Source organism: Budorcas taxicolor, chromosome 2 (assembly GCF_023091745.1).
Source record: "Budorcas taxicolor isolate Tak-1 chromosome 2, Takin1.1, whole genome shotgun sequence".
Classification (NCBI taxonomy): Eukaryota; Metazoa; Chordata; class Mammalia; order Artiodactyla; family Bovidae; genus Budorcas; species Budorcas taxicolor.
In genome coordinates, this window is record NC_068911.1 from 26,178,282 (window position 1) to 26,202,041 (window position 23,760).

General features: G+C 46.4%; 1 protein-coding gene across 1 annotated transcript in view; it reads left to right on the forward strand.

Moving 5' to 3' along the window:
- SYT17 (synaptotagmin 17) overlaps positions 1 to 23,760 on the forward strand; it is an 81,413-nt gene that overhangs the window by 49,259 nt on the left and 8,394 nt on the right. Inside the window, exon 7 of the mRNA XM_052635795.1 lies at positions 1,545 to 1,700. Within this exon, the coding sequence (XP_052491755.1) occupies positions 1,545 to 1,700 (156 nt within the window). The remainder of the gene's footprint in view (positions 1 to 1,544; positions 1,701 to 23,760) is intronic.

Consider the following 23,760-nt stretch of genomic DNA (forward strand, 5'->3'; position numbering starts at 1 on the left):
CTAGTCTGTTAGTTCAAGAGATAAATGATCAGATGTCTCTTAGGATGAGGCAGGTAAATGATACCATTCCATTTGAAATGGGGGTTTGATCGAGAGCAAGTGTGATAACTATTGAAATCTAGATCCTCCTTGTACACATGCGGCCTGGAGGAAGTTACTTGCCCGTCCAGATGCTACGCTTCCCTGGTAGCTCAGCTGGTAAAGAATCTGCTTGCAATGCGGCATACCCTGGTTCGATTCCTGGGTCTGGAAGATCCCCTGAAGAAGGGAATGGCTACCCACTCCAGTATGCTGGCCTGGAGAATTCATTCCAAGGACTGCATAGTCCATGGGGTCGCAAAGAGTGGTACAGGAGTGAGCCACTTTCACTTTCCAGATGCTGTGCCCGTGGAGACACCATGATCCAGGTGGCGGTAGTGTGCACTGACGATGCTTTCTAGTCCATGAGACCAGTGGACACCCTCTGGGGTTCTTTTTCTAGCTCATTTCAAGTGTAGCATACATCTTTATAAATCCCAGCTCCAAAAACACTGCTGTATTTCAAGTGTCTATAACACACCAATCTGAACGTGACTTTTAATGAAATAGAACAGATTACATTCCCTCCTCATGTAGCTTTCCCATGACAGCAAAGAATATTATCATGAAAGTAGTCATGGTTGCTGGGATCTCTTCAGCTCAGTGGTGGAAATATAGTCTTTTCTAAGTGCAATAGCTAAAATAAATTACTTTTGCTATAAAGTGACAGCTGAATTTAGAAGACAACTTGTATTCTCAAAAACCACATATTAAAAACAGATTTTGAAGGGGCCAGTGGAGGGAATGGTATTAAAGCTGGAGAGTTTCAGATTCACCACAGTGGGAGAGTCAGTATGATAGGATGATTAAGGGCTCCTGAGTAAAACTGCCTGGAACCAAATCCTAGTTCTACTTCTTATAAATGATGTGGCCTTGGGGAAGTTACTTAACCTCTATAAAGCTCAATGCTCTGTCTGAAAAATTGAGATAACAGTATTTATCTCGTTGGGTTGTTTAGACGAACATAAAATTAGATCATGTACGTGAATTTCTCTGTAAGCTGTAAAGTGATCTAAGAATAATAGTTATAATTCTGCCATCTCTGATTTCCCCTGTATGGGCTTTGGGCTCATGACATGGTGATGGGCTTCTAAGGGCAGAAAAACTAGGACAGGCTCTGGGTCTAGCTATTCTTCCACTAGTCCTATCTTAACACAAATCATTTCCTATTTGAGTTCTCAGTTTCTTCATCTGTTAAATGAACACAATACCTAACACATGCGGGGAGCTCAGTAAATCTTGCATGGCTTAGAGAAATAGAGAAAAGGGTGAGCAGAGAAGAAGCTGGATTGGAAAAAGAAAAAAATATGCGGATAGATGGGGAAATGGATGAATGAAAGAAGTGGAAACCTGGAATGGATGGACTGATGAAAGATGAAAGAATGGGTAGACCACTGGGTCAAATGGTTGGAAAGTTAGGTGAATGGATGGATTGGGTTTCATGATCTCCAACACTCTATTCTCAGACCCATTTGTGAAAATTCAGCTGGTACATGGACTCAAGCTTGTGAAAACAAAGAAGACATCCTTCTTAAGAGGCACAATTGATCCCTTTTACAATGAATCCTTCAGCTTCAAAGTTCCCCAAGAAGAACTGGAAAATGCCAGCCTAGTGTTTACAGGTAGGTAGTGTTCCAGACATTGAGAACTACAGGTGAGACATATTCAACATATTGTCCTAGGGATAGAAGGTGATCTCAAGAGGGTGATATTTAAGAACTTCATGTCTGGTATTTAACTGCCTGGGTTTGAACTCACCATTTGTGAATTTGGAAAAGATTTATAGAACCACAAATAATAATCATTACAAATGCAAATTTTGAAGCCAGATTTCCTGGCAGTTCCACATAATTATTAAAGTCTTAGGCAAGTTACTTAGCCTCTCTGAGCTTCAGTTTCTGTTATCTACAAAATGTGGGCAATAATAGTACTTGTTTCATAGGTTTGTTGTGAAGATGAAGTGACTTATGACTTTGAGATAATCCTAAGTACTATGTGAGTTTGATGATACGATGATTCACGTAGCTTATGGTCTAATAGGGAAACATAAATGATCACCTAACTCAGAGAGGAGGATTTTGAAAGGCTTCCCAGGGGACATGGCATTTAAGTAAAGACTTAAGGTGCCACACTCTGGCTGAATCTATTGTTTCCAAAGTATAATTTCATCTACTGTTTCCAGGATGTATTGGTTATCTATTGCTGCAAAATCACCCCAAACTTTAGTGGTTCAAAACAATCAATATTTATTATTTCATATTTGCTGTGGGTCAAGAATCCAGGCGTAGCTTTGTTCGGTGCTTCTGGCTGAGGTTCTCTGACAGGGCTGCAGTTAAGGTATTGGCTGGGGCTGCAGTCTCATCTGAAGGCTCACCTGAAGATTGGGTGGGGATCTGTGTTGGCAGGATTCAGTTCCTTGCAGAATGTTGGCTTGGGGCCTCAGGGCCTTCCTGGATGTTGGCCAGTGACCTTGCCCAATTACTTACCACATGGTCTACTTCTTAGGGCAACTTACAATATGGCAACTGGCTTAAAGTGGGCAAATGAGGGGGTAAGAGAGGATGAGCAAGAGGGAAGCTATAGTCCTTTTGTAACCCAGTCTTGGAAGTGACAACCTATCACTTTTGCCATATTCCACTCATTAGAAGCAACTCACTAGGTCCAGCTTACATTCAAGAGGAGGGGATTATACAAGGGGGTGGATACTGGGAGGTAAGGATCACTGAAGCCATTTAGAAGCTGCCCTCATCCACCACCACAACATAGATTTAATAGAAATAATGGTTACTATTTCCTGTGTCCTTTTCACAGACTTTGCCTGTATTATTGCTAATATTCATCATAGTCCACCTTGTCAAGTCAACATCATCCTCATCAATTTACAGGGCAAGGGGCTGAGGCTTAAAACATGAGCAATCAACCCAGGGACTCCAGCTGGTAGACAGGATTCAAGCTCTGATCTTGCTAGCTCCTAAGATCAAGGGATCTGCATTTCCTCAAGCACTAAGGTCATGATGGCATTAGGGATCTGACCTCAGATTTTGAGGAGTCTTGCTCCAGAGTAATTGGAAACCATCATCTGTTTAGATCCAGTCTAGAATCCTTGGCTTACAGGTCTCCCAAGAAAGCAGGCCATAACTGAAAAATCCTGCGTGCAGTCCTTGCACTGAAACCTTATTGCCTCTCATCCACAAGATTGCAGATATTCCATGTTCCAAGACCCCTCCAGGCAGGCTGGCCTGGGGTTTGTCAAGACCTGTCACGCTGAGAGTCTGCATCCAATCAGGGCCGCCTGCCCTAGCAGAGGTAATGATTTCTGATAGAACCTGTGATGACTTCTGTCCAGACTGAGTTACCAACAGACAGGGACCCCGCTCTCCACAGTGTTTCAGGTCAAGACGGAAGACAGGGATTCCACTGAGTCCTTAAAGGTGGCGAGCAGGCAGTGGGAACCATATTGACCCAGACTGGATCCAAGCATGGAATGCGAATCCTACCTCCCTCCCGAGAATAAAGGACTTATTGCATGTTTAGATTAGGAAGGGATTGGGGCAGGGGGCATTGAGAGAGCCCATGTGGAAAGTCCTGGCACTTTTATATTTTACTTAAAATGTTATGACCAAAGTGTCACAGGCTTGTGAGTGATACAACTGAAAGAAGTGTATGAATGGAGAATCAGAAGAACAGAGAGGTTCACTGCATAGCCTGGGTCCTAACTTTATGGCCTTGGGCGAGATCTGTGTGCCTCAGTTCTCTTGTCTGTAAAACAGGGAAGCCATACAAGGAGACCTCAAAGGACTGTTACCTAGATTAAAAGAGATCCATTCATAATCAGTGCTGGGCACTCTGTCAAGCACAGAGCAAGCCCTCAGCCCTCAGGAAATTATACTCTCTTCCTCACCTCCTTCCAGGCCCTTCTCCCTGAAGTCACCACCTTTAATGCCCTGGTGTGTCCCACTCCACACTTTTCTCCTTGTTCACACAAATGTCATCCACATATGGAAGAGTCAGTTCTTTTAAAGAGTTATTCATTAATTCCAAAGCTGTGTATTTAGCAATCCCTGCTCTCTTGTGGAGGTTTCTGGACCATTCTGACACTTGCTCCTGTTTCAGGAACAGTGAGTGTGTTCAGTCCCTCCAGATCAATGCAGATATGGATGGATCTAAGTCCTTATTTTTAATAACTGCATCATATAGCATCATGTGGCAGACTATGATAAAAAAGCCAAGGAGCAAGGATGGAAGTGTGTGACAGAGCATCAGAGCCCGTGATAGGAACTCTGGAGGACCCTCCCCTCCAGAAAAATACACAGAAGGACAGAAAAATATTGCATACAGTTCTGAGTTTATTTATTTTTTGTGCCCCTTTAGATCCCATATGTGAAGCCCATACAGCTGAAGTCTCAAACCGTAGCGGCACTCCCATCCCCCACCCCAGCTCACACCCTGCATCCCTGTTTGGACACCCCCCCCCACCCAACCCCAGCTCCAGGGGGCTGTTGTCGTCTGTGGCCATCAGACAAGGCCTGTACTCTCCATTCGTGGAAGACCTGCTTCTCTCCTTTAAAGGCCTTAGCTCAGATTTTTCAGGTTAAAAGCCCATTGAAAATATTCTTTGTAGAGTAGGAAGGATTGCAGATTTCTGTGTCCTCCTAAGCGAGGGAGTCTCAAGCCTGGGTGTGCTTTGGAATCAGCTAGGAGTTTTCACCTGCTGCCAGTGGCCAGATCCCACCACAGAGCTGGGGTCCTGGGCTCTTTAGAAATATCTGTATTTTAAAGCACCCCAGATAGTTCTAATACTCAGTCAGGGTTCCGAACCACACACAGCTTTGAGTGAAAATCCCCGCTGGGGTGGCATTTGCAGAAAGACCACTGGCTGGAATAATAGAGAAATGTGGATTGAGCTGGGAGCTATCTCAGCAAAACTGTGACTCTCCGGAATTCAAATCCATGAGGTTCTAACTTGCTTTATTTATCAGCTGGGGAAAGAGCTGTCACCTCCAGGCTAAGGATCTGAAACCCAGCCCATTAGCATGTTTCCAAACACTTCCTAACAAAGGGAAGGTTGATCTGCAATTTAAGCATTTGCCGAGAATCCTGGTAAAAGCCTGTAATTAGCTGGTGGGCTGGGCTTTCTGAGCAGTTCGTTCCTGTGTGGGATGAGGTTCTTCAGCAGTTTTCAATCAGGTAATTTTTGCAGCTGAAGTTTAAAAGAAAAGAGGGGGGAAATGGCTTTTTGATTCCTGAGACAGCAGTGTGCAGTCCAGAGACCTTCTAGAAAGTAAAGTGGAGTTGGCCACTGAGGTTATTGGGCTGTTATTGAAAGTAGGAGCTAAAAAGAAAGGAAAGTAAAAAAGAAATGTAGCTTGATAACAGCTCTTTGAAAAATTAAAAATAGAATTGCCATATGATCTAGCATTTCTGCTTCTGGGTATATGCCCAAAAGAATTGAAAGCAGAATTCAAGACATTTGCACACTCGTGTTCATAGAAGCCTTATTCACAACAGCTAAAAAGAGCAGAGGAGGAGGGGTGGGGGTTGAGGAGTGGCCAACCTAAGTGTCCACTGATGGGGGCATAAATGGATAAACAGAACATGGTGTATACATACAGTGGCATGTTGCTCAGCCTTACAAGAAGGGAAACTGATACATGCTCCAACATAGATGAGTTTAGAGGACATTATGCTAAGTAATAAGCCAGATACAAAAGGACAAATACTGTATCATTCCCCTTATATGAGGTACTTGGAGTAATCAAACTGGTAAGAGACAGAAAGCAGCATAGGTTATCAGGGGTGGAGGGGAGGGGAGAATGGAGAGTTAGTGTTTAATGGGTAGAGAATTTTAGTCTGGGAGCATGTAAAGATTCTGGAGATGGATGGTGGTGATGGCTGCACCTTGTGGATTGTCTTAATGCCACTGTATACCTCGGGGCTTCCTGGATGGCTCAGCAGTGAAAAATCCGCCAGCAGTGCAGGAGACGCAGGAGACGCGAGTTCGATCCCTGGGTCAAGAAGAGCCCCTGGAGGAGGGCATGGCAACCTACTCCAGTATTCTTGCCTGGAGAATCCCATGGACAGAGGAGGCTACTGGGCTGCGATCCATAGGGGTGCAAAGAGTCAGACTTGACTGAAACAACTGTGCATGCACGCATACCTTATAATGGTTAAAATGGTACATTTTATGTTACATGCACTTTACCACAATTTTAAAAAGCAAGAGAAAGAGAAGAAATCCAGCTTAAGCTCCGTAGAACCCCAGGGTTTCTGAGTAGTTCTGGAGGCTGAGGCCGGACCCTCGCAGACTGTCGTCTCTGAAGGGTTAAGAACAGTGGTTATGGGCCAGACCCTTGAGCAAGATTCCCAGGGTTCACTCTGTGATCTTGGCGCTTTTCTCAGCTTCTCTTTGCCTCAGCTTCCTCATCTGTAAAATGGGGACAGTGGTCCTGACTTCAGTAGATTGTGGTCAAGCCCAAAATGAATTAATACATATGAAGGCTTAGAATGGTGCTCAGCTCAGAGAAAGTGCTCCTTAAGTATTGGCTACTGTTATTACTACTAGACAGACACCAAATTTATGCAACTAGATGCCATCTTAAAGCTTCTGAAAGAAGATGGGTTATTATATATAAATAAATACTTTGTTCTAGCCACTTTGTCAGTTTGGAGTCTGAGATTCTGTGGAAAACTCAAAAAGGGAAGGAAGCACTTATTTTGTAGACTTAGACTTACCTGGGTGGGGTATTTTCTCCTCTTCCAGTCACTTCCAGAAGAAGACCGTCTGTCTGCTTGGAGGTGAAGTTAGGGGGCGCTTGCTAGATTAGAATTAACTGAAGTTCATGTCCTGATCCTCTGACCCGGCCTTCTGAAAAGCATTCAAAGCTCGACCTCATCTGGTAACTGTAGTCAAGAGGCAGTTAGCTTAGAAAAGGTTCCCAGCACCTGGGGGCAGCAGTAGGGACCACTGCCTACAGGTGGCCTCTGATGCCAGAGCTGGGGACCGGCAGGGTGCAGCTCCCTGGGCCAGGAGCCAACCAGGCATCCGTCCCCACTGAGTGACTTTTTTTTGAGCAAATACTGTGTGCTGTTGTTCAGTCGGTATGTCATGTCCAACTCTCGGTGACCCCACGGACTGCAGCATGCCAGGCTTCCCTGCCTTTCACTATCTCCCGGAGTTCGCTCAAATTCATGTCCACTGAGTCGGTGATGCCATCCAACCATCTCATCCTCTGCCGCTAGATGCTCCTTACTCAGTAGACCACCAGGCATTCGTGACACATGTTCTCACGGAGCTTACTTCTAGCAGTAGTAATCAAATGCCACAGCAGTAACAAACTCATTGTGAATTGGTCTGAGGGTTATGAGGCGGAGAGCAGGGCCTGTTGCAGAGTGCCTGAGTCAGTCTGGGGAGTGAGAGGAGGCGATGTGGGGGCTGGGAACTGTAGGGTGTAGGGAGGGAGGCGAGGTCAGGCAGGGCTGGAGGAGAAACCGAGCCTGACTTCACACTGCAGCCTGGTGCTCACGAGCTGCCAGGGGTGCTGACCCCCCAAACCTGCTAGAGTTTCTCAAGGCAGCTGCTACAGGACTTGACCTGTGCATAGGCTTAGAAAGGGAGCCTTCAGTGATAACCAGCGCTGAGCAGCTGCACAGCACCTGGGAAGGGAAACCAGGCAATGAGTGACACTCCTAGCTTTTTACCAACTCTCAGCGTCTGTAGTGAGAACTAGAAAACTTGGTACCTCAAACTTTCACATGCACAGGCATTCACCAGGGGTTTGTTAAAATGCAGATTCTGACTCTGTCTGGGGTGGGGCCTGGGATTCTGCATTTCTGACAGCACCCAAGTGATGCAGATGCTGAGGTCTGCAGACCACACTTTGGGGAGCAGATACATAGAGACCCAGGAAGTGCTTTAGGGTGAGTGACCGTCTTTCTGCCTGTGTTAGAAAGAATCAAACTCTCCAGTAGTGATCCTATCTGCACATCATTAGATTTTCTAACCCCATCTGAACGTTAATATTACATGGGGTCTTAAAAATATCCTGATGCCCAGGCCCAGAGCAACTACATCAGCCAGAGCACCTGTATCTTGGATGGGGTGGGTGTATCTTTCAAAGCTCCCCAAGTGGATCTCTTGTGCAGTCTGGACTGGCAAGCATTTGCCTTCCTGTTCTGCCTCCCTCCCCATCCTGCTGTCTGCTTGGAGGCCTCCCAGACCTCTCTCTGATAGTGAGTTCCAAGGCACCTGGTCTGTTTTCCATAATTGCTTGGCTTTCTGCAGCTGTAGCATCAAATTGGTTAATTGAATCTGCTGGTGAGATGAGACGGGTAGAGAGGCATGGAGGAGAATGAGAAGGGAGGTCTGGAGCACAGTGTGCCACCCTCTTGCCTGGAAAGACCTCAGAGTTGAATGGGCACCAGAGGACATGCTGGAAAGGTGTCAGGGTTTGGGACATGGGGCAGTGGTTTTCCAGTGGAGGAGAGGAGGGCCAGCCAGTCTGAGAGGGGCATAGCCATTCTGTGAGAGCCAGAAACCCCCTTGAGATCAAGATGCTGTCGATTTGTTCCAGGGTACACATGTTCCCCAACATCTGGCCTTGGCCCACCTATGCTCTGCCTCCTCTCTGCAGCCTCCTGCATGCTCTGACTTCTCCCCTCCAAGACCTACTCACTGGGCAGCAGGCTCATCTCTGCCTCCTAGAGAGATGGTTGCTCAGAGTATGGATTGAAGTGTGCAATTTGGTTCAGATGTCACCTTTACCACTCAGCAAGTGCGTGTGACCTTGGGCAATTGAGATATCTCTTCTGAGCCTCAGGTTCCTCCTCTGTTTCTTCCAGTCTCAACAATTCAGGTAAAAAGCTTTGGGCAATGCCTTGTACATAGTTGTTGCTCAATAAATATCAGATCGATTATGATGATGATGGTGAGTGGACCCTGGAATGACCCAGACTTGGGTTTGAACCTTGGCCCCACTATGAACCAGCTGTGTGACTTCAAGAAAATTACTCCACCTCTTTGAATCCCAGCTTTCTCTTGTATAAAATCCAGCACATCATTCCTATTATGGGAATTAAACACAGGTCAGCTTGTGGACCTTTCCATCCAGAAATGATCGCTTGGAAATTCATATCTGCTGTTCTAATCATTGCAAAGTGCATGAGAATCAAAACGCTGACATTTTTGAGGTTAGCCGCTCAGCCCAGCATCTGACTCCTCACCTACACACCAGCATCCCACATCTGCCAGAAGCTATAGTGCCCGGGAGCCAGGGCTGGACACTAAAGCTGTGTGGACTCAGCGCCAGAACCAGGCCAGCTTGTGCTGCCTGCAGTGCCCTGGGGGTGGAAGCGTGTGAGGAGCTGGCAGTGGGCACTTGGCTCCATCCAGACCTGGTCATGGGCAGTGAGCAGCAGAGTGGGGAAATTAGAGCCTCCGCTTTCTAGCCAGAGGGCCTTGAAAGTGGATCCCTGGGAGCCAGAGTGGGAAAGATGCAGAGAGGACGCAGCTCCAGAAGGGATCCAGTGAGCTTGTGTGTGAACTCCTAAACCTGTCCTCAGGCTGTGCAGGAGCGGAGATGACCCCACACAGTGTATCAGAGACTGAGCCCGAAACCGCAGGGTAGACCACCACCCAGGTCCTGAGCCGGCCCCTGGGGGATGCAGGTGATGGGCAGATAGTAATAACACTGCAAAGGCTTTGAAAACTGGCCTGTCACTGGAGTAACGGCACAGGAAGGCAGGTTGGAACTTGTGCTCTGAGCTAGCCTGTGATCAGTTGCCTGCTACAAGTAAAAAAGATCAACATATTCAGTAGAACTGGGACAACACCTATACTGTCATAAGATTTGAAATACCCAGGTTGCAATCCCAAATTACCTGATGTATGAAGACCGAGCAAAATTTGACAAATTCCTAGAGTTAATATAATTAACAAACATTAACCACAAGATGACCCAGATGTTGAAATTATCAGACAAAGACATTAAAACAGCTATTATAACCATGCTTCAGAAAGTAAGGGTGAACCATCTTGAAAAGAATGATAAGATAGAGAAGATCAGCAGACCAGCAGATACAAGAATAGAAGGTATAAAAAAGAACCAAATGGAAAATTTAGAGCTGCAAAGTACAATAACTGAAATAAAATATTCATTGGATGGACTCAATAGCAGAATGGAAATAACAGAGGGAAGAGTTTGTGAACCTGAAGCGAGATCAGGAGAAATTAGGCAATCTGAACAACAGAGAATAAAAAATTCTCTGAGTGGTGGCAGGGGAGAGGGAAAGAATAGAAAAAAAAGACTTATGGAGAAATATTAAAAAGTCTAATATTCATGTCCTATGAATCTCAGGAGAGAAGAGAAACAGTGGGGAGCACTGGGATGGGGGTGAATGACTCCAGCTCAACAGAACCAGTACTGTCTTTCCCTTCCCAGAAAGCATCAGCACGTCATGAGTAGACAGTATTGCATGTGGACAAGGTCAGCTAGATCTAGCTTCACACTCTGTGTGACTGCAGGCAAGTTGCTTTACCTCTCCGAGCCTCAGTTTTCTTGTCTGAACAATGGGAACAGTAATATTTGTAGTTATCGTGAACCTCCTATATCTCACTTATCTTTCAACACTATATAAGGTATGATCTCTTTGATGGCTATTTTTCAGTTGGGGAAACTGAAGCTCAGAGAAGGGAAATGCGATGAGTTGAATCAACTGCAAAGACTGAGAGAGCATCCCCACAAGGCTGTCCTCGATTCAGACACCCAGCTCAGGGATCCCCAGAACCACCTTCACTTCAGGCCAGTTGGCTACAAATTCACAAGCCCTGTGACCACGCTCAGGTTTAATAATTTACCAGAACGACACACAGGACTCAGGAAAGCACTACCTACGACTACAGTTTTATGATAGCTGCTGCTGCTGCTAAGTCGCTTCAGTCATGGCCGACTCTGTGCGACCCCATAGACAGCAGCCCACTAGGCTCCTCTGTCCCTGGGATTCTCCAGGCAAGAACACTGGAGTGGGTTGCCATTTCCTTCTCCAATCCATGAAAGTGAAAAGTGAAAGGGAAGTCGCTCAGTTGTGCCTGACTCTTAGCGACCCCATGGACTGCAGCCTACCAGGCGCCTCTGTCCATGGGATTTTCCAGGCAAAAGTACTGGAGTGGGGTGCCATTGCCTTAGGATGCAAATTAAAATCCGTCCACCGACTCGATGGACATGGGTTTGGGTAGACTCCGGGAGTTGGTGATGGACAGGGAGGCCTGGCGTGCTGCGCATCATGGGGTCACAACTGAGCGACTGACCTGAACTGAGGAAAGAGACGCTCAGGGCAGAGTCCAGAAGGTCCTGTCATCCTCCTCCTGTGGAGTCATGGGTGGCAGTACCTCCACCTGGTCACAAGGGGGTGACAGTGTGCATTATATTGCCAACCAAGGAGCCTTTGATCTAGAGTTTTAACTGGGGCTTGATCACATTCTGTCCAGTGGCCGCCTGGAGGTCCAACTTGTGCCTCAATCATCAGGGGTCTGACTGAACTGAGTGACTGAAAGCTCCCTTCATAAATCACATTGTTAGTCCCACGGCCAGAGCCCCCAGGCACACAAAGGCGTGCCTGCCGGACATTCCAGGGTCTTGGAGATCACCTCCCGGGAGCCAAGGGCATAGACCAGACCTCGCTTTCGGTAAGTGAATTCTTCATTGCACAGTAAGTAACTAGTCACTTGTGCCAAGTCACCCAGCTGGTGAGTGGCTGAGCCAAGCTTCCCACTCAGTCTGTTTGGTTCCAACTGACTCTTCAGCATACACTTATGTGTGTATGAATCACCTGGGGGAATCTTGCTAAAATGCAGATTCCCAATCAGTCTGAGATAGGATTTGAGCATCTTTATTTCTAATACATTGCATGGCACCAGTGCTGGTATGAGGACCACAGTTTGAATAGCAAGAAGACCCTCCTCTGTTCTCCCACATTACTCCAATACATGGAGAAGCAGGAGCTGCTGCTGCTGCTAAGTCACTTCAGTCGTGTCCGACTCCGTGCAACCCCATAGACGGCAGCCTACCAGGCTCCCCTGTCCCTGGGATTCCCCAGGCAAGAACACTGGAGTGGGTTGCCATTTCCTTCTCCAGTGCATCAAAGTGAAAAGTGAAGGTGAAGTCGGTCAGTCATGTCCGACCCTCAGAGACCCCATGGACTGCAGCCTTCCAGGCTCCTCCGTCCATGGGATTTTCCAGGCAAGAGTACTGGAGAAGCAGGAGGGGGCAGATCAAATAGAACCTATAGGGCCAGAAGCTTGCAACTTTTTCCAGGTGCTTTGCGACACTTTTGGGCTGGGGCGGGGCGGGGGGGGGGGGCGGATTGGGAAGTGATAGGATTTGGATAATGTTCTAAAGTTTCATTCCAGCTGTTGAGTCGAGAATGGGCTGTCAGGGAGCTGGTAAGGGAGTGAAAAGTCCATGTGTGAGGCTGTATGCTGATGATCCAGGGGAGGGGTGAAGGTGGCTTGGGCCAGGGAGGTGGCAGAAGGGTTTCAGAGAAATGATGCCATGGGATGTAATTACATTGGCAGAGACAACAAAACATGCCAGTGGGTTAGATGTAAAGGATAATTCGCTATCTTGGCAAGCTACTTGACTGTGAACTAGGATTTCCCTGTTTGTAGATCTCAGCTGCCACCTCACAGGGTGTTGCAGGGACAAAAGGAAATCGTGTTTGCAACATGCTTGGCACAGTGCCTGGTGGGGGTTCTGTGGATTGTGGCTTTGACCTTGCACATGGGTAGAGGCCAAGTCATCAGGAGGTGGGGGTGAAGACCTGTCATAGTGGGGCTCCCCTGGCAGGACATGGAGCCCCCAGCAGCACTCCCACCTCACCTCTTCTCCAGAGAGCTCCTTGAGGCTACCAGAGTCCACTCAGGGGGTATAACTTGGCTGGATCTTAAACACTCATTTTGGATTGCAGTGGCAGCCTTTGAAGACCAGGCCAGCTGCCCGAGTTCCTGGGGACCTTTATTCCACTTGCATGGCTATTTAATGGTTTTGGTGCCTTTGGATGAAGCCTCATTCCAGACAAGTCCCCATGAGGGCCACCATCAGGGGGCTGGGGATTTATCCAGTCGTCCGTGTCCCTCAGGGCCTGAACTACATGGAGTGAGAAAGGGGAGCCAGTGGAGGCCAGGTTCGGCCTCGCCTGTACCTCAGTGCTGGCTGCAAGCATTCAGGCTCGGCAGCCGAGGCCAGCAACTGGGAGAGGGGGTGGGCTTGTGTGTGGAATAAAGGCAGAAATCGAGAGTATCCTTTCAGACATCCCTTCTGTCCATTGCCTCCTCCTGGCCCTGCCAACCCAGAGCTTCCCGTCAGCTGGAGAAGGCTTAACCTTTAAAATGCCAGGGCCTGCAGAGCACAAGCTGTCTGTCTATATTTCAGGGAAAGCATTTGCTCTAGTGATATTTCCAGAGCTATTTGCTGTATCTTCAAAACGAGAAAACCAGATTCCAGAGTTTGGTCGCTGTATCCCTTTTAATATCTTTGAGCTGCCATTCTTCATTTTGCAGACGCATATAGAAACTATCTTGGAGTTGTTCATTTTCCCCCCTGGTTTCTTATTTTGAATTTGTTTTTCTTCCCCCAGTTTCATTGGGAAGTAATTGACATACGTCAGTGCGCATGTTTAAGATGCACAGCAGGATGGTTTGATTTACATATAAATTGTGAAATGATCACAATAGGTTTCTAACATCTATCATCTCCTATAGATACAATTTTATAAAAGAAAAAAAATTTCCCCCTGTGATGAGAACTCTTAACTTTCCTGTGTATCATACTGTGTTAACTATAGTCATCATGTTGTACGTTACGTGCCCAGTACTTATTTATCTTACAACTGGAAGTTTATACCTTTTGACTGCCTTCTTCCTCACCCCTCCCCTCCCCAACCCTGTTCATTCAGTTTTTAACAAGGATAATGGCACATATAGCATCTCCTATATGCCAGGAGCTACTCCAACTGTTTTGACATGAATTAACTTATTTAATCCTCACGGAAACACTGTGATGTGGGAGTCGTCATCAGGTTAGTGAGGAGACTGACTGATAGGATGGGGACCGGGTTCAAGACCCTGGAGCCAGCGTTCAGACTCGGGTTGTCTGGATCCAGAATCTGGGCTCTCCACTGCCTCAAATATTTATCAAGCCCCTACTGTGCTGCGGTGCTGTGCTTAGTTGCTAGAGAAATAACAGAAAGGTAGAAATAATCCATCCTTTCATGGCTGGCATCCTAGTTGGGGTGAGATAAACAAGAAACAAATACACACTGAAAGAAGAGTAAAGGAAGGCAACAGAGGGGACCTGGAGCATTACTTTATTATTTTTTTTTTAATATTTATTTAGTTGGCTGAGCTGGGTCTTAGTTGCAGCATGCAGGATCTTTAGTTGTGACATGTGGGATCTAGCTCCCTGACCAGGAATCGAACCCAGACCCCCTGTTTTGGGAGCTACAGAGTCCCACCAGGGAAGCTGAGAGAGGACCAGCCCTGCAGAGATGGGAGAGAGGGACATGCTAGGCAGAAGAAATGGCATATGCGAAGGCCCTGAGGTAACAATGACCTTGTTCAAAGAAAAGAAGGACGGTAAAGTGACCAGAGCACATTAATGAGGGGAGTAACTCATGCAGTGATGTCAGTGATAAGTAGGGGCCGAGGGTGGGGGCTTAGGGGATAAGGACTTACTGACCACTTCCCGCACGCCCAAGGCTGTGCAGCGCTGGAGACGCTGGAGACGCAGAGGTGAGCAAGGCAGATGTGGCTCCTGCCTTCACGGAGGGTGGGTGAGCTGACACGAGTGCAGGACACTTGGCACACAGCAGATGCACGGGGGGTGTACTTTTCTTTCCCTGTTTGTAAGTTGACATGAAAACTGCCTCCCTGGGTGTCTGCCTGACCCCCACCCCCTGCATTAAATCAGGACAGACTGTAGTTGACTTATAATGGCAATTATGTCTAGAGATGGCCTTAGGCAAGGACATGATTTACCAGGAGAAAAAAAAGCACACAAGTGGGTGAAGAATAGGCAGAGTGGGCGGAAAGGCTCAGCCTTTCCTCTGTGTCCAGGAGCTGGTGTCTACACTGGCTGGAGAAGAGGAGCAGCAGTGTGGGGAGGGGTGTCTTTGGGGCTTAACTCTCAGCCACTCCCCTTAGGATCCTGAGTTACAGACATCCAGGAAGGGTGTCCATTGGCTTGGTGCCAAAGACCCCATTATGTGTCTGCTTTCAGATTTTATTCTGCCTCGTTTCGTTGGGGCTGGAGAAGCAGAGGAGAGACATCCTGTGGATGGGTCATGGGTGGGGTTCTCTTCCATCCTTGTTCAGGGTCACATTGACTTCTCAGTGGCCCCTTTGGTACAGAGGGGCCAAGATGCTTAAGAAATGCCTGGACAACCATGTGATAAAACTAGGGTCCCTAGCCTCATTACAAGAAAAGTGAAAGTGAAAGTCACTCAGTCATGTCCAACCCTTTGTGACCCCATGGACTATACAGTCCATGGAATTCTCCAGGCCAGGATATGGGAGTGGGTAGCCTTTCCCTTCTCCCAGGGATCTTCCCAACCCAGGGATTGAACCCACGTCTCTGGCATTACAGGCGGATTCTTTACCAGCTGAGCCACAAGGGAAGCCCAAGAATTGTCCCTAAAATGCCAAAGTGTCCCTAAGGCGTTTGAAGATGGGGCAGATCATTCTCCAGTGATCTGGAGTGTGACTGAGTGTGACTTGGAAAAGAATTCATGGAAGGGATAATGCGAGGGGCAAGAGTTCAGCTGTGGTTCTTCTCCGCGCTAATCATTAGGCTCTGGCTTCCGAGGTGGCTCAGTGGTAAAGAATTCACCTGCCAGTGCAGGAGCCACAGGAGACATGGGTTTGATCCCTGGATTGGGAATATCCCCTGGAGGAGGGCATGGCAACCCACTGTGGTATTCTTGCCTGGGAAGCCCCCATGAACAGAGGAGCCTGGCGGGCTGCAGTCCATGGGATTGCAAAGAATCGGACATGACTGAGCACGCATACGTCAAGCCTTACTGTACTCCAGGCACTGTCCTAAGTGCCCTCTCAGCTGGTCTTCACAACCAAATGAGGAAGGTACTGGTGTTATCCACATTTTACAGAGGAGGAAACTGAAGCTTGGAGAGCTCAAGTGACCCACTCTTTAAAAGGTGCCATTATTACTTAAGGGTAACAGCTGCAGTAGATCAGCCGCCAAGGTTTTGTGGTCCTTATTTCTTGCTTGCAAGTCCTTTGTGGGTCTTCTCCCCTGTGGCCTTCCATGCAGTGATTCAGCAACCCAGACCCCTTCCATCTTGTGGCTCTGCCATCTTCTCAAGCCTTGGAGGGTTTCATCTCCAGCTGGTGGTTGGGGGAGAGAGAGTTGAGGATTGCGCTTTGCATGGGAAGTTTTTATGAGGCGAACCTTGAAGTTACAACTATCACTTCCGCTTCCACTCAGACTCCTTTGGCTACAGCTGCCTGCAGAGGACGCTGGGAAATGTAGTCCAGTTGCTTGTCCAGGAAGAAAAGGCTTTGGAGACCACATGGGTATGTCTGCCACAGGCACCCAAGAGGCAAAGCACAGAGCGAGCCAGACCCTGAACCACTTCGCTCCTCTGCCTCCCTAAGCACGTGTTACTTCTGGGTTCATGGCCAGTGTCAGCAGGAGACCCCCTACCACCGAGTTCCAGGTTTGGGGAATTCAGCCTAACAGGAGCAGTTCTTGCACTGAATTTACCAAACACATTTTGGCTGGCTGGCCCTGGGCACCTACTGACTTAGAAAAGCAGTTAGACTGGTGGTTCTCAGCTGAGCTAATTTTTGTCACTGAGGGGACGTCTGGCGCTGTCCAGAGGCAGTTTTGGTGGTCACAACTTGGGGGAAGCTATTGGCATCTAGGAGGCAGAGGCCGTGGATTCTGCTCAACATCCTACAGTGCACAGAACAGGGGAGGACATCAGGGGTGCTGAGGCTGGGACACGCTGAGCGGGGGGCAGTGACTCTGCTGGTCTCCTTATGGTTTGTGGGTGGGGTCATGGCCTCCAGGAACTGTGAAGGGCAGGTTGGCATGGACTCGGAGCCAGTCCGCTCCTGTAATGCACCTGTTTGGGGCGTGTTTCTTGGCCTTATGGCGTTGTGGCCTCTCATTATTCTTCGAGGTTTTGCTTTAGCCATCTGAGTGTGAAGAGTTCCGAGGCAGAGCATGTTGGCTGAATTCGTGCTCATCTGTGCAATTGCAAACGGCTTTCCTGTTTCTGCCCATCAACACTGGGTCAGACAGAAATATCTTGCTCTGCAAACAAGCCCCATGTCACAGGTATTGCGGCCTGACTCAGTGGGAGGCGGGGCCCGGTGACCCTCCTGGGAAGATGAGTGCAGTACTTTTCACTCTGGTCTCTACTCCACCCCACATTGTGGCTTATGGGTCCCTGTCACCCTCGTGTGGTGATGGGACAGGGTCACACGGGACATGGAATGCTGTTGGTTGCTGTTCAATCACTAAGTCAAGTACGACTCATTGCGACCCCATGGACTGCAGTATGCCAGGCTCCTTTATATCCTGGAGTTTGCTCAAAGTCATGTCTATTGAGTCAGTGATGCTATCTAACCGTCTCATATTCTGCTGCCCCCTTCTCCTTCTGTCTTCAGTCTTTCCCAACATCAGGGTCTTTTCCAATGAATTAGCTTTTCATATTAGGTGGCCAAAGTATTAGAGCTTCAGCATTAGTCCTTCCAATGAATATTCAGAATTGATTTCCTTTAGGATTGACTGATTTGATCTCTGTGCAGTCCAAGGAACTCTCCAGAGTCTTCTCCAGCACCACAATTCAAAAGCATCAATTCTTCAGCACTCAGCCTTCTTTATGGTCCAACTCTCACATCCATACATGACTACTGGAAAAACCATAGCTTTGACTACACAGAACTTTGTCGGTAAGATGATGTCTCTGATTTTTAATACACTGTCTAGGTTTGTCATAGCTTTCCTTCCAAGTACCAAGCCTCTTTTAATTTCATGGCTGCAGTCACCATCTGCACTGATTTTGGAGCCCAAAAAGGGAAACTCTGTCACTGCTTCCACTTTTCCCCCTTCTGTTTGCCATGAAGTGATGGGACCAGAGGCCATGATCTTAGTTTTTTGAATGTTGAGTTTCAAGCCAGCCTTTTCACTCTCTTCTTTCACGCTCATCAAGAAGCTGTTTAGTTCCTCTTCACTTTTCTGCCATTAGAGTGCTTTTATCTGCATATCTGAGGTTGTTGATATGTCTCTAGGCAATCTTGATTCTAGCTTGTAATTCATCCAACCCAGCATTTCTTATGATATACTCTGCATATAAGTTAGATAAGCAGGGTAACAATATACAATGTCTTAACTCCTTTCCCAATTCTGAACCAGTCACTTGTTCCATGTCTGGTTCTAACTGTTGCTTCTTGTCCTACATACAGGTTTCTCAGGAGGCAGGTAAGGTGTCTGGTATTCCCATCTCTTTAAGAATTTGTTATGATCCACACAGTCAAAGGCTTTAGTGTGGTCAGTGAAGCAGAAGTAGCTATTTTTCTGGAAAATCCTGCTTTCTCCATGATCCAATGACTGTTGGCAATTTTATCTCTGGTTCCCCTGCCTTTTCTAAACCCAGCTTGTACATCTGGAAGTTCTCTATTCATATACTGTTTTAGCCCAGCTTGAAGGATTTTGAGCAAACCTTGCTAGCCTGTGAAATGAGCGCAGTTGTATGGTAGTCTGGACTTTCTTTGGGATTGGAATGAAAACTGACCTTTTCCAGTCCTGTGGCCATTGCTGAGTTTTCCAAATTTGCTGACATATTCACTACAGCACTTTAACAGCATCATCTTTTAGGATTTGAAATAGTTCAGCTGGAATTCAGTCACCTCAAATAGCTTTGTTCATTATAATGCTTCCTAAGGCCCACTTGACTTCGCACTCCAGGATGTCTGGCTCTAGGTGAGTGACCACACCATTGTGATTATCTGGGTCTTTAAGACCTTACTGCATAGTTCTTCTGTGTATTCTTGCCACCTCTTCTCTTAACCTCTTCTGCTTCTGCTAGGTCCTTATCATTTCTGTCCTTTATCATATCCATCCTTACATGAAATACTCCCTTGAAAGCTCCAATTTTCTTGAAGAGATCTCTAGTCTTTCCCATTCTATTGTTTTCCTGTATTTCTTTGCATCATTCATTTAAGAAGGCCTTCTTATCCCTTCTTCTCTGGAACCCTGCATTCCTTTGAGTATATCTTTCTCTTTCTCCCTTGTCAATACAGGAGGTTTTTTTATGTTGTTATGTATGTATAAATGTATATACATATATGTATGTATAATACATATGTGTATATAATACAAACATACAGGAGAGAGTAGAATAAAAAATGAAAGTGCCTCAGTCCCCTTACTTAAAGGTCACAACTCAACAATTTACTGTAGCTTTCTTTTCAGGAATGTGTGCACCTACATGTGTGTGTGTGTGTGTGTGTGTGTGTGTGATATGTGTGCACATGTGTATGTGTATAGATCTCCATCCTCTGTTGTTAACATCCAGAATATAAAATATATTTTTCTGCAACTTGCTCTTTTCACATAATATATCTTGGATATTTTCCATATTAATGTATATATTCATTCAGCAAACATTCATGGAGTCTCTCTTGTGAGCCAGGTGCTGTACTTGCAACAATGAACGAGTCAGACAAAAATTCAAGTTTCACCAGGTGAATGCGCTAACGTTGTAAACAAAACAGGGAGTAAACAAAATGGCTGAATTATGCCGAGTAGAAATGATGTTAAGTGCTAGGGAGAAAACTTGATATACTTAAAATGGATGGGTTTTATTCTACGTAGGTGATTTTTTTGAATGAAACAAGTGGCTGTGATTTTGATTTGCAGTTCTCCAGTGACTCATGGTGTGGATCAGCTTTTCACGTGGAAGGAGGAAGACACTGAAGGCAGGGGAGTGCTCTGTGGTCAGTGTTCCAAAGTCGACCTGAATTTTGTTTGGTGGTGTGAGTGGACAGATCCTCAGGCGGTGAGACCCCTCAGTTCAGGTGCAGGACAGTGTTTCTGGCAGAGTGGGGTCTGGTTACTGTGGTCTTTGGGACAAGCTGGCAGGACCCACTGGGGGCTCTTCACCGCCTCCCTAGGGAGTCTTGTCCTGCTCCTGTCTGTGTCCCCATTGAGTCACCACGCTGCCTTCCTGCTGCAGGATCCAGAGCCCCTGTGACCAGCCTACGAACCACATGGTCATCCAGACCCGAAAGTTGATATTTCTGTGCTATAAAAAAGCAAGTAAAGGCTATGAAATATAAAAGTAGGACAGTTGAGCTGTTTATATGTTTGCTTGTTTGTTTGTTTTTCAATTCTTTCATTAATTTTTGAATGTATTTGGCTGTACCAGGTCTTAGTTAGTTCCCTGACCAGGGATCAAACCCAGGCTCCCTGCATCGGGAGCATGGAGTCTTAGCCACTGGACCACCAGGAAAGTCCCTGGGTTCTTTGTTTAAATCTCAACATTTTATTAAGAAACTTTAAAAATTTTGAAAGAATGTTTCATCAACATCCATATTCCCACCACCTAGATTTCTGCTTGCTTTATCATCACATATCTCCATCTCTCTGTCTCTTAATTCATTTTCTTTCATGCGTTTCAAGGTCACTTATAGACATTAGTCCCATTTCGTGTCTTTTAAAATTGACTTTTTGTTGCAGTGTAATATACATATAGAAAAAGTGCATCAGTCTTAAGCATACAATTCATGAATTTTTATAAAATGAACACACCCATGTGACTGGCACTCAGATCAAGAAAGAGAATGTTCCCAGAAATTTTCTTGGGCCCCTTTCAGTTACTGCTTCCTCCCCCAGGGGAACCAATGTGATGACTTCTCTTACCATACATTCCTTTTGCTTCTTTTTGACCTTTGTAGAAATGGAATCATACCACTTCTTTCACTCAATATTATCCTTATGAAATTTATTCATATAATTATGTATACTTGTAGTTTTTCATCACATTTTTAATATAGTATTTCAATGTGTAACTATACAACAATTTATGTATCTATTCTAAAAGTAGAGTGATATTTAAACATGCTAGAATGTGCCCTTAGGACTTCCCTGGTGGTCCAATGATTAAGACTTTGTGCTTCCAATGTAGGGGGAGTGTGTTCGATCCCTGGTCAGAAAACTTAAGATCCCATATGCCAGGGTGTGGCGAAAAAAACGAATGTGCCCATTCAAATTAGTGTCATGGCTTTCAAAGCATAATTTGGGATGTTGTAAGTGCCAAGAGAAGTTAAGAGTAGAGACCCAGGAGGTCATCAGGACCTGAGTTCACCCCCAGCTCTACCACTGTCATGCTGGCTGGATCCCACGTGGGCCTCCACCTGTCACGAGGATTTGATACCTTGTCTTGCTCTAGGATTCAAGACACATGCAGCATTGACCCACACTGCAGGTTAAGGAAGAGTGCCTGTTGGGAAACAAGAAAAATTATATAGGACAAGGGTCTGATTCAGTAGATCCATGATAGAGCCTGAGAACTTGCATTTTTAACAGGCTCCGGGTGATGATGAAGCTGCTGGTCTGGGGACCATACTTTGAGCCCCATACTCACTGCCCCATATAGATCAGGGACAGGTAAATCACAGCCCCTGGGTCAAATCTGGCCCACTTCCTGTTTTTATAAATAAAGTTTTATTGGAACACAGTGAAAACAAAAATCTGTCTTTCCATACTCACATCTCTGACACCAAACATGTGGGATTTTTTTCCCCAGTTCAGCTGCCAATCCAATGGATATTTTTATCTGCTTCTGATGCAGAGTATCTAACCTGACCACACGGGAGAATCCTCTGGGGAGCAGTTCTAGGACACTGGCATCCAGTCTCCCACTCCTGAACCACTCAACAGAATTTCTTGGGGTGAGGCCCAGACACTGGTCTCTTTAAAAGCCTTCCAAGAGATTATCATGTTCATGCTGTTTCTCCTTTATTTCCTCAATTATTTTAGAAGATGAGGGGCATCTTCTCATATGAGATATCTTAACAGGTGTCTCATAACCAGCTCAGAAGACAGTTTGCCATGAACATTTTCTCCCAAAGCAGGGCCAGCATCTCTGAGACAAATGTACAAAGATGATCCTCATTCAGATGTGTAAGTTTTGGTTGTTCATGTAAAAACAAGCACATTACATTATAGTCACACTTTTAAATGCTTCCTCCTAGACGGTGTGATTCACACACAGATCAGAATGTGATTCTCCAACCCATATGTTGTCCCTGTAAATGCGGGCTCCGCATGGCTTAGTTTCCACATAGGCATGAAGAAATGTTCCAGCTGTGGTCTTAAGGAATTGTCAAACAAATCTCAACCTTGACTTCTTTCTCTTGGGAAAGGAGGACAATCTGATTCATAAGCCACGGCGACATTCTCAGCAGCACCTTCCCCCTTCACCTCAGTTTCCTCTTTCCCTGAATTTACTCTGAAATTTCTTCTCTGCTGAGCTCCCAAACCCTCCTGAGCTCAATGAGATGGCTTCTCTCCCTCCATCTCCCCTCCCAGCTCTCTTTCCCTGCAGATCTTTGTAGCTTCTTGGGTCTCAGTGACTTTCCTTTGATGTTGATGGGTTCAGTCTTAAAGAAAGGAAACCCCAAACACATGCTTTTTCCTTAAGGCAGAGTTTCTTAACCCCTGCACTTGTTGGCATTTGGGGCCAACTTCTGGCCACAATTCTTTGCTGGGGGGTTGTCCTGTGCATTGTAGGATGGTTAGGAGCATCCCTGGCTTCTACTCTCTAGATGCCAGTGGCTACTTCTCACCCCTACTTGTGACAACCAGTTGACTCTTGACAGTGCCAAATTTGGGGGACAGAATTGGCCTCAGCTGAGAACCACTGCATTAAAGGAATCCAACACATTAAGCCAGCATCGCCTGCACACCTGGACAAGAGGAGCCTCTCTCCTAAGCCTCGTACTTTAAATGGGGTGACAGGTCTGAAGGCAAGGAGTCTAGGGAGTCCAGGAGATGTCCCCACCTGGTGTCTACATCTCCCATTCTAGATCAATTCAGAGTACTGGTATCCCAGAATTTTTCACCCAAATGACCCAAGCCTGCTTAAGGCTTTGTCCAGGTCCATCTGGGAGGCAGGCCATGATGCCAATGTGTGACCTCTAGACCCGAGCAGATAATAATAATCCTCTCCTTGTAACTAGAGTTGTGTGGACAAAATAATTTAGTGTATTGATAGTCTGTAGAACAGGGTTGGCACATGATAAGCTCTATATAAGCGTTAACTGCTACTATTACACTTTTCAATAGTCCCTAAACATGAGACAACTCCCTTGGCTGCTGCACCCCTGAAGAAGCAGCCATCCATTCAGATGTTGGAGGTGAACCTGGCCCTGCTGGGCCTCAGAGAGGTGATGTAAAGGTCTCCAACCAGGCACCATCATGAGGGGATTTAGGGCCATTCTGACTCTCAGCACCTCTGGCCTTGACATGCTGGCTTGAGGACCTGTTGTGAATATTTTCACTCCTCATCTTGTGTTTGTCTTGTGTCAGGGTCCGTGGAAGGGAAGAATGGGTGAAACGTCTCTTCTTTCTGAGATGGGAGGAGAAGAAATGAGCTTTGAGT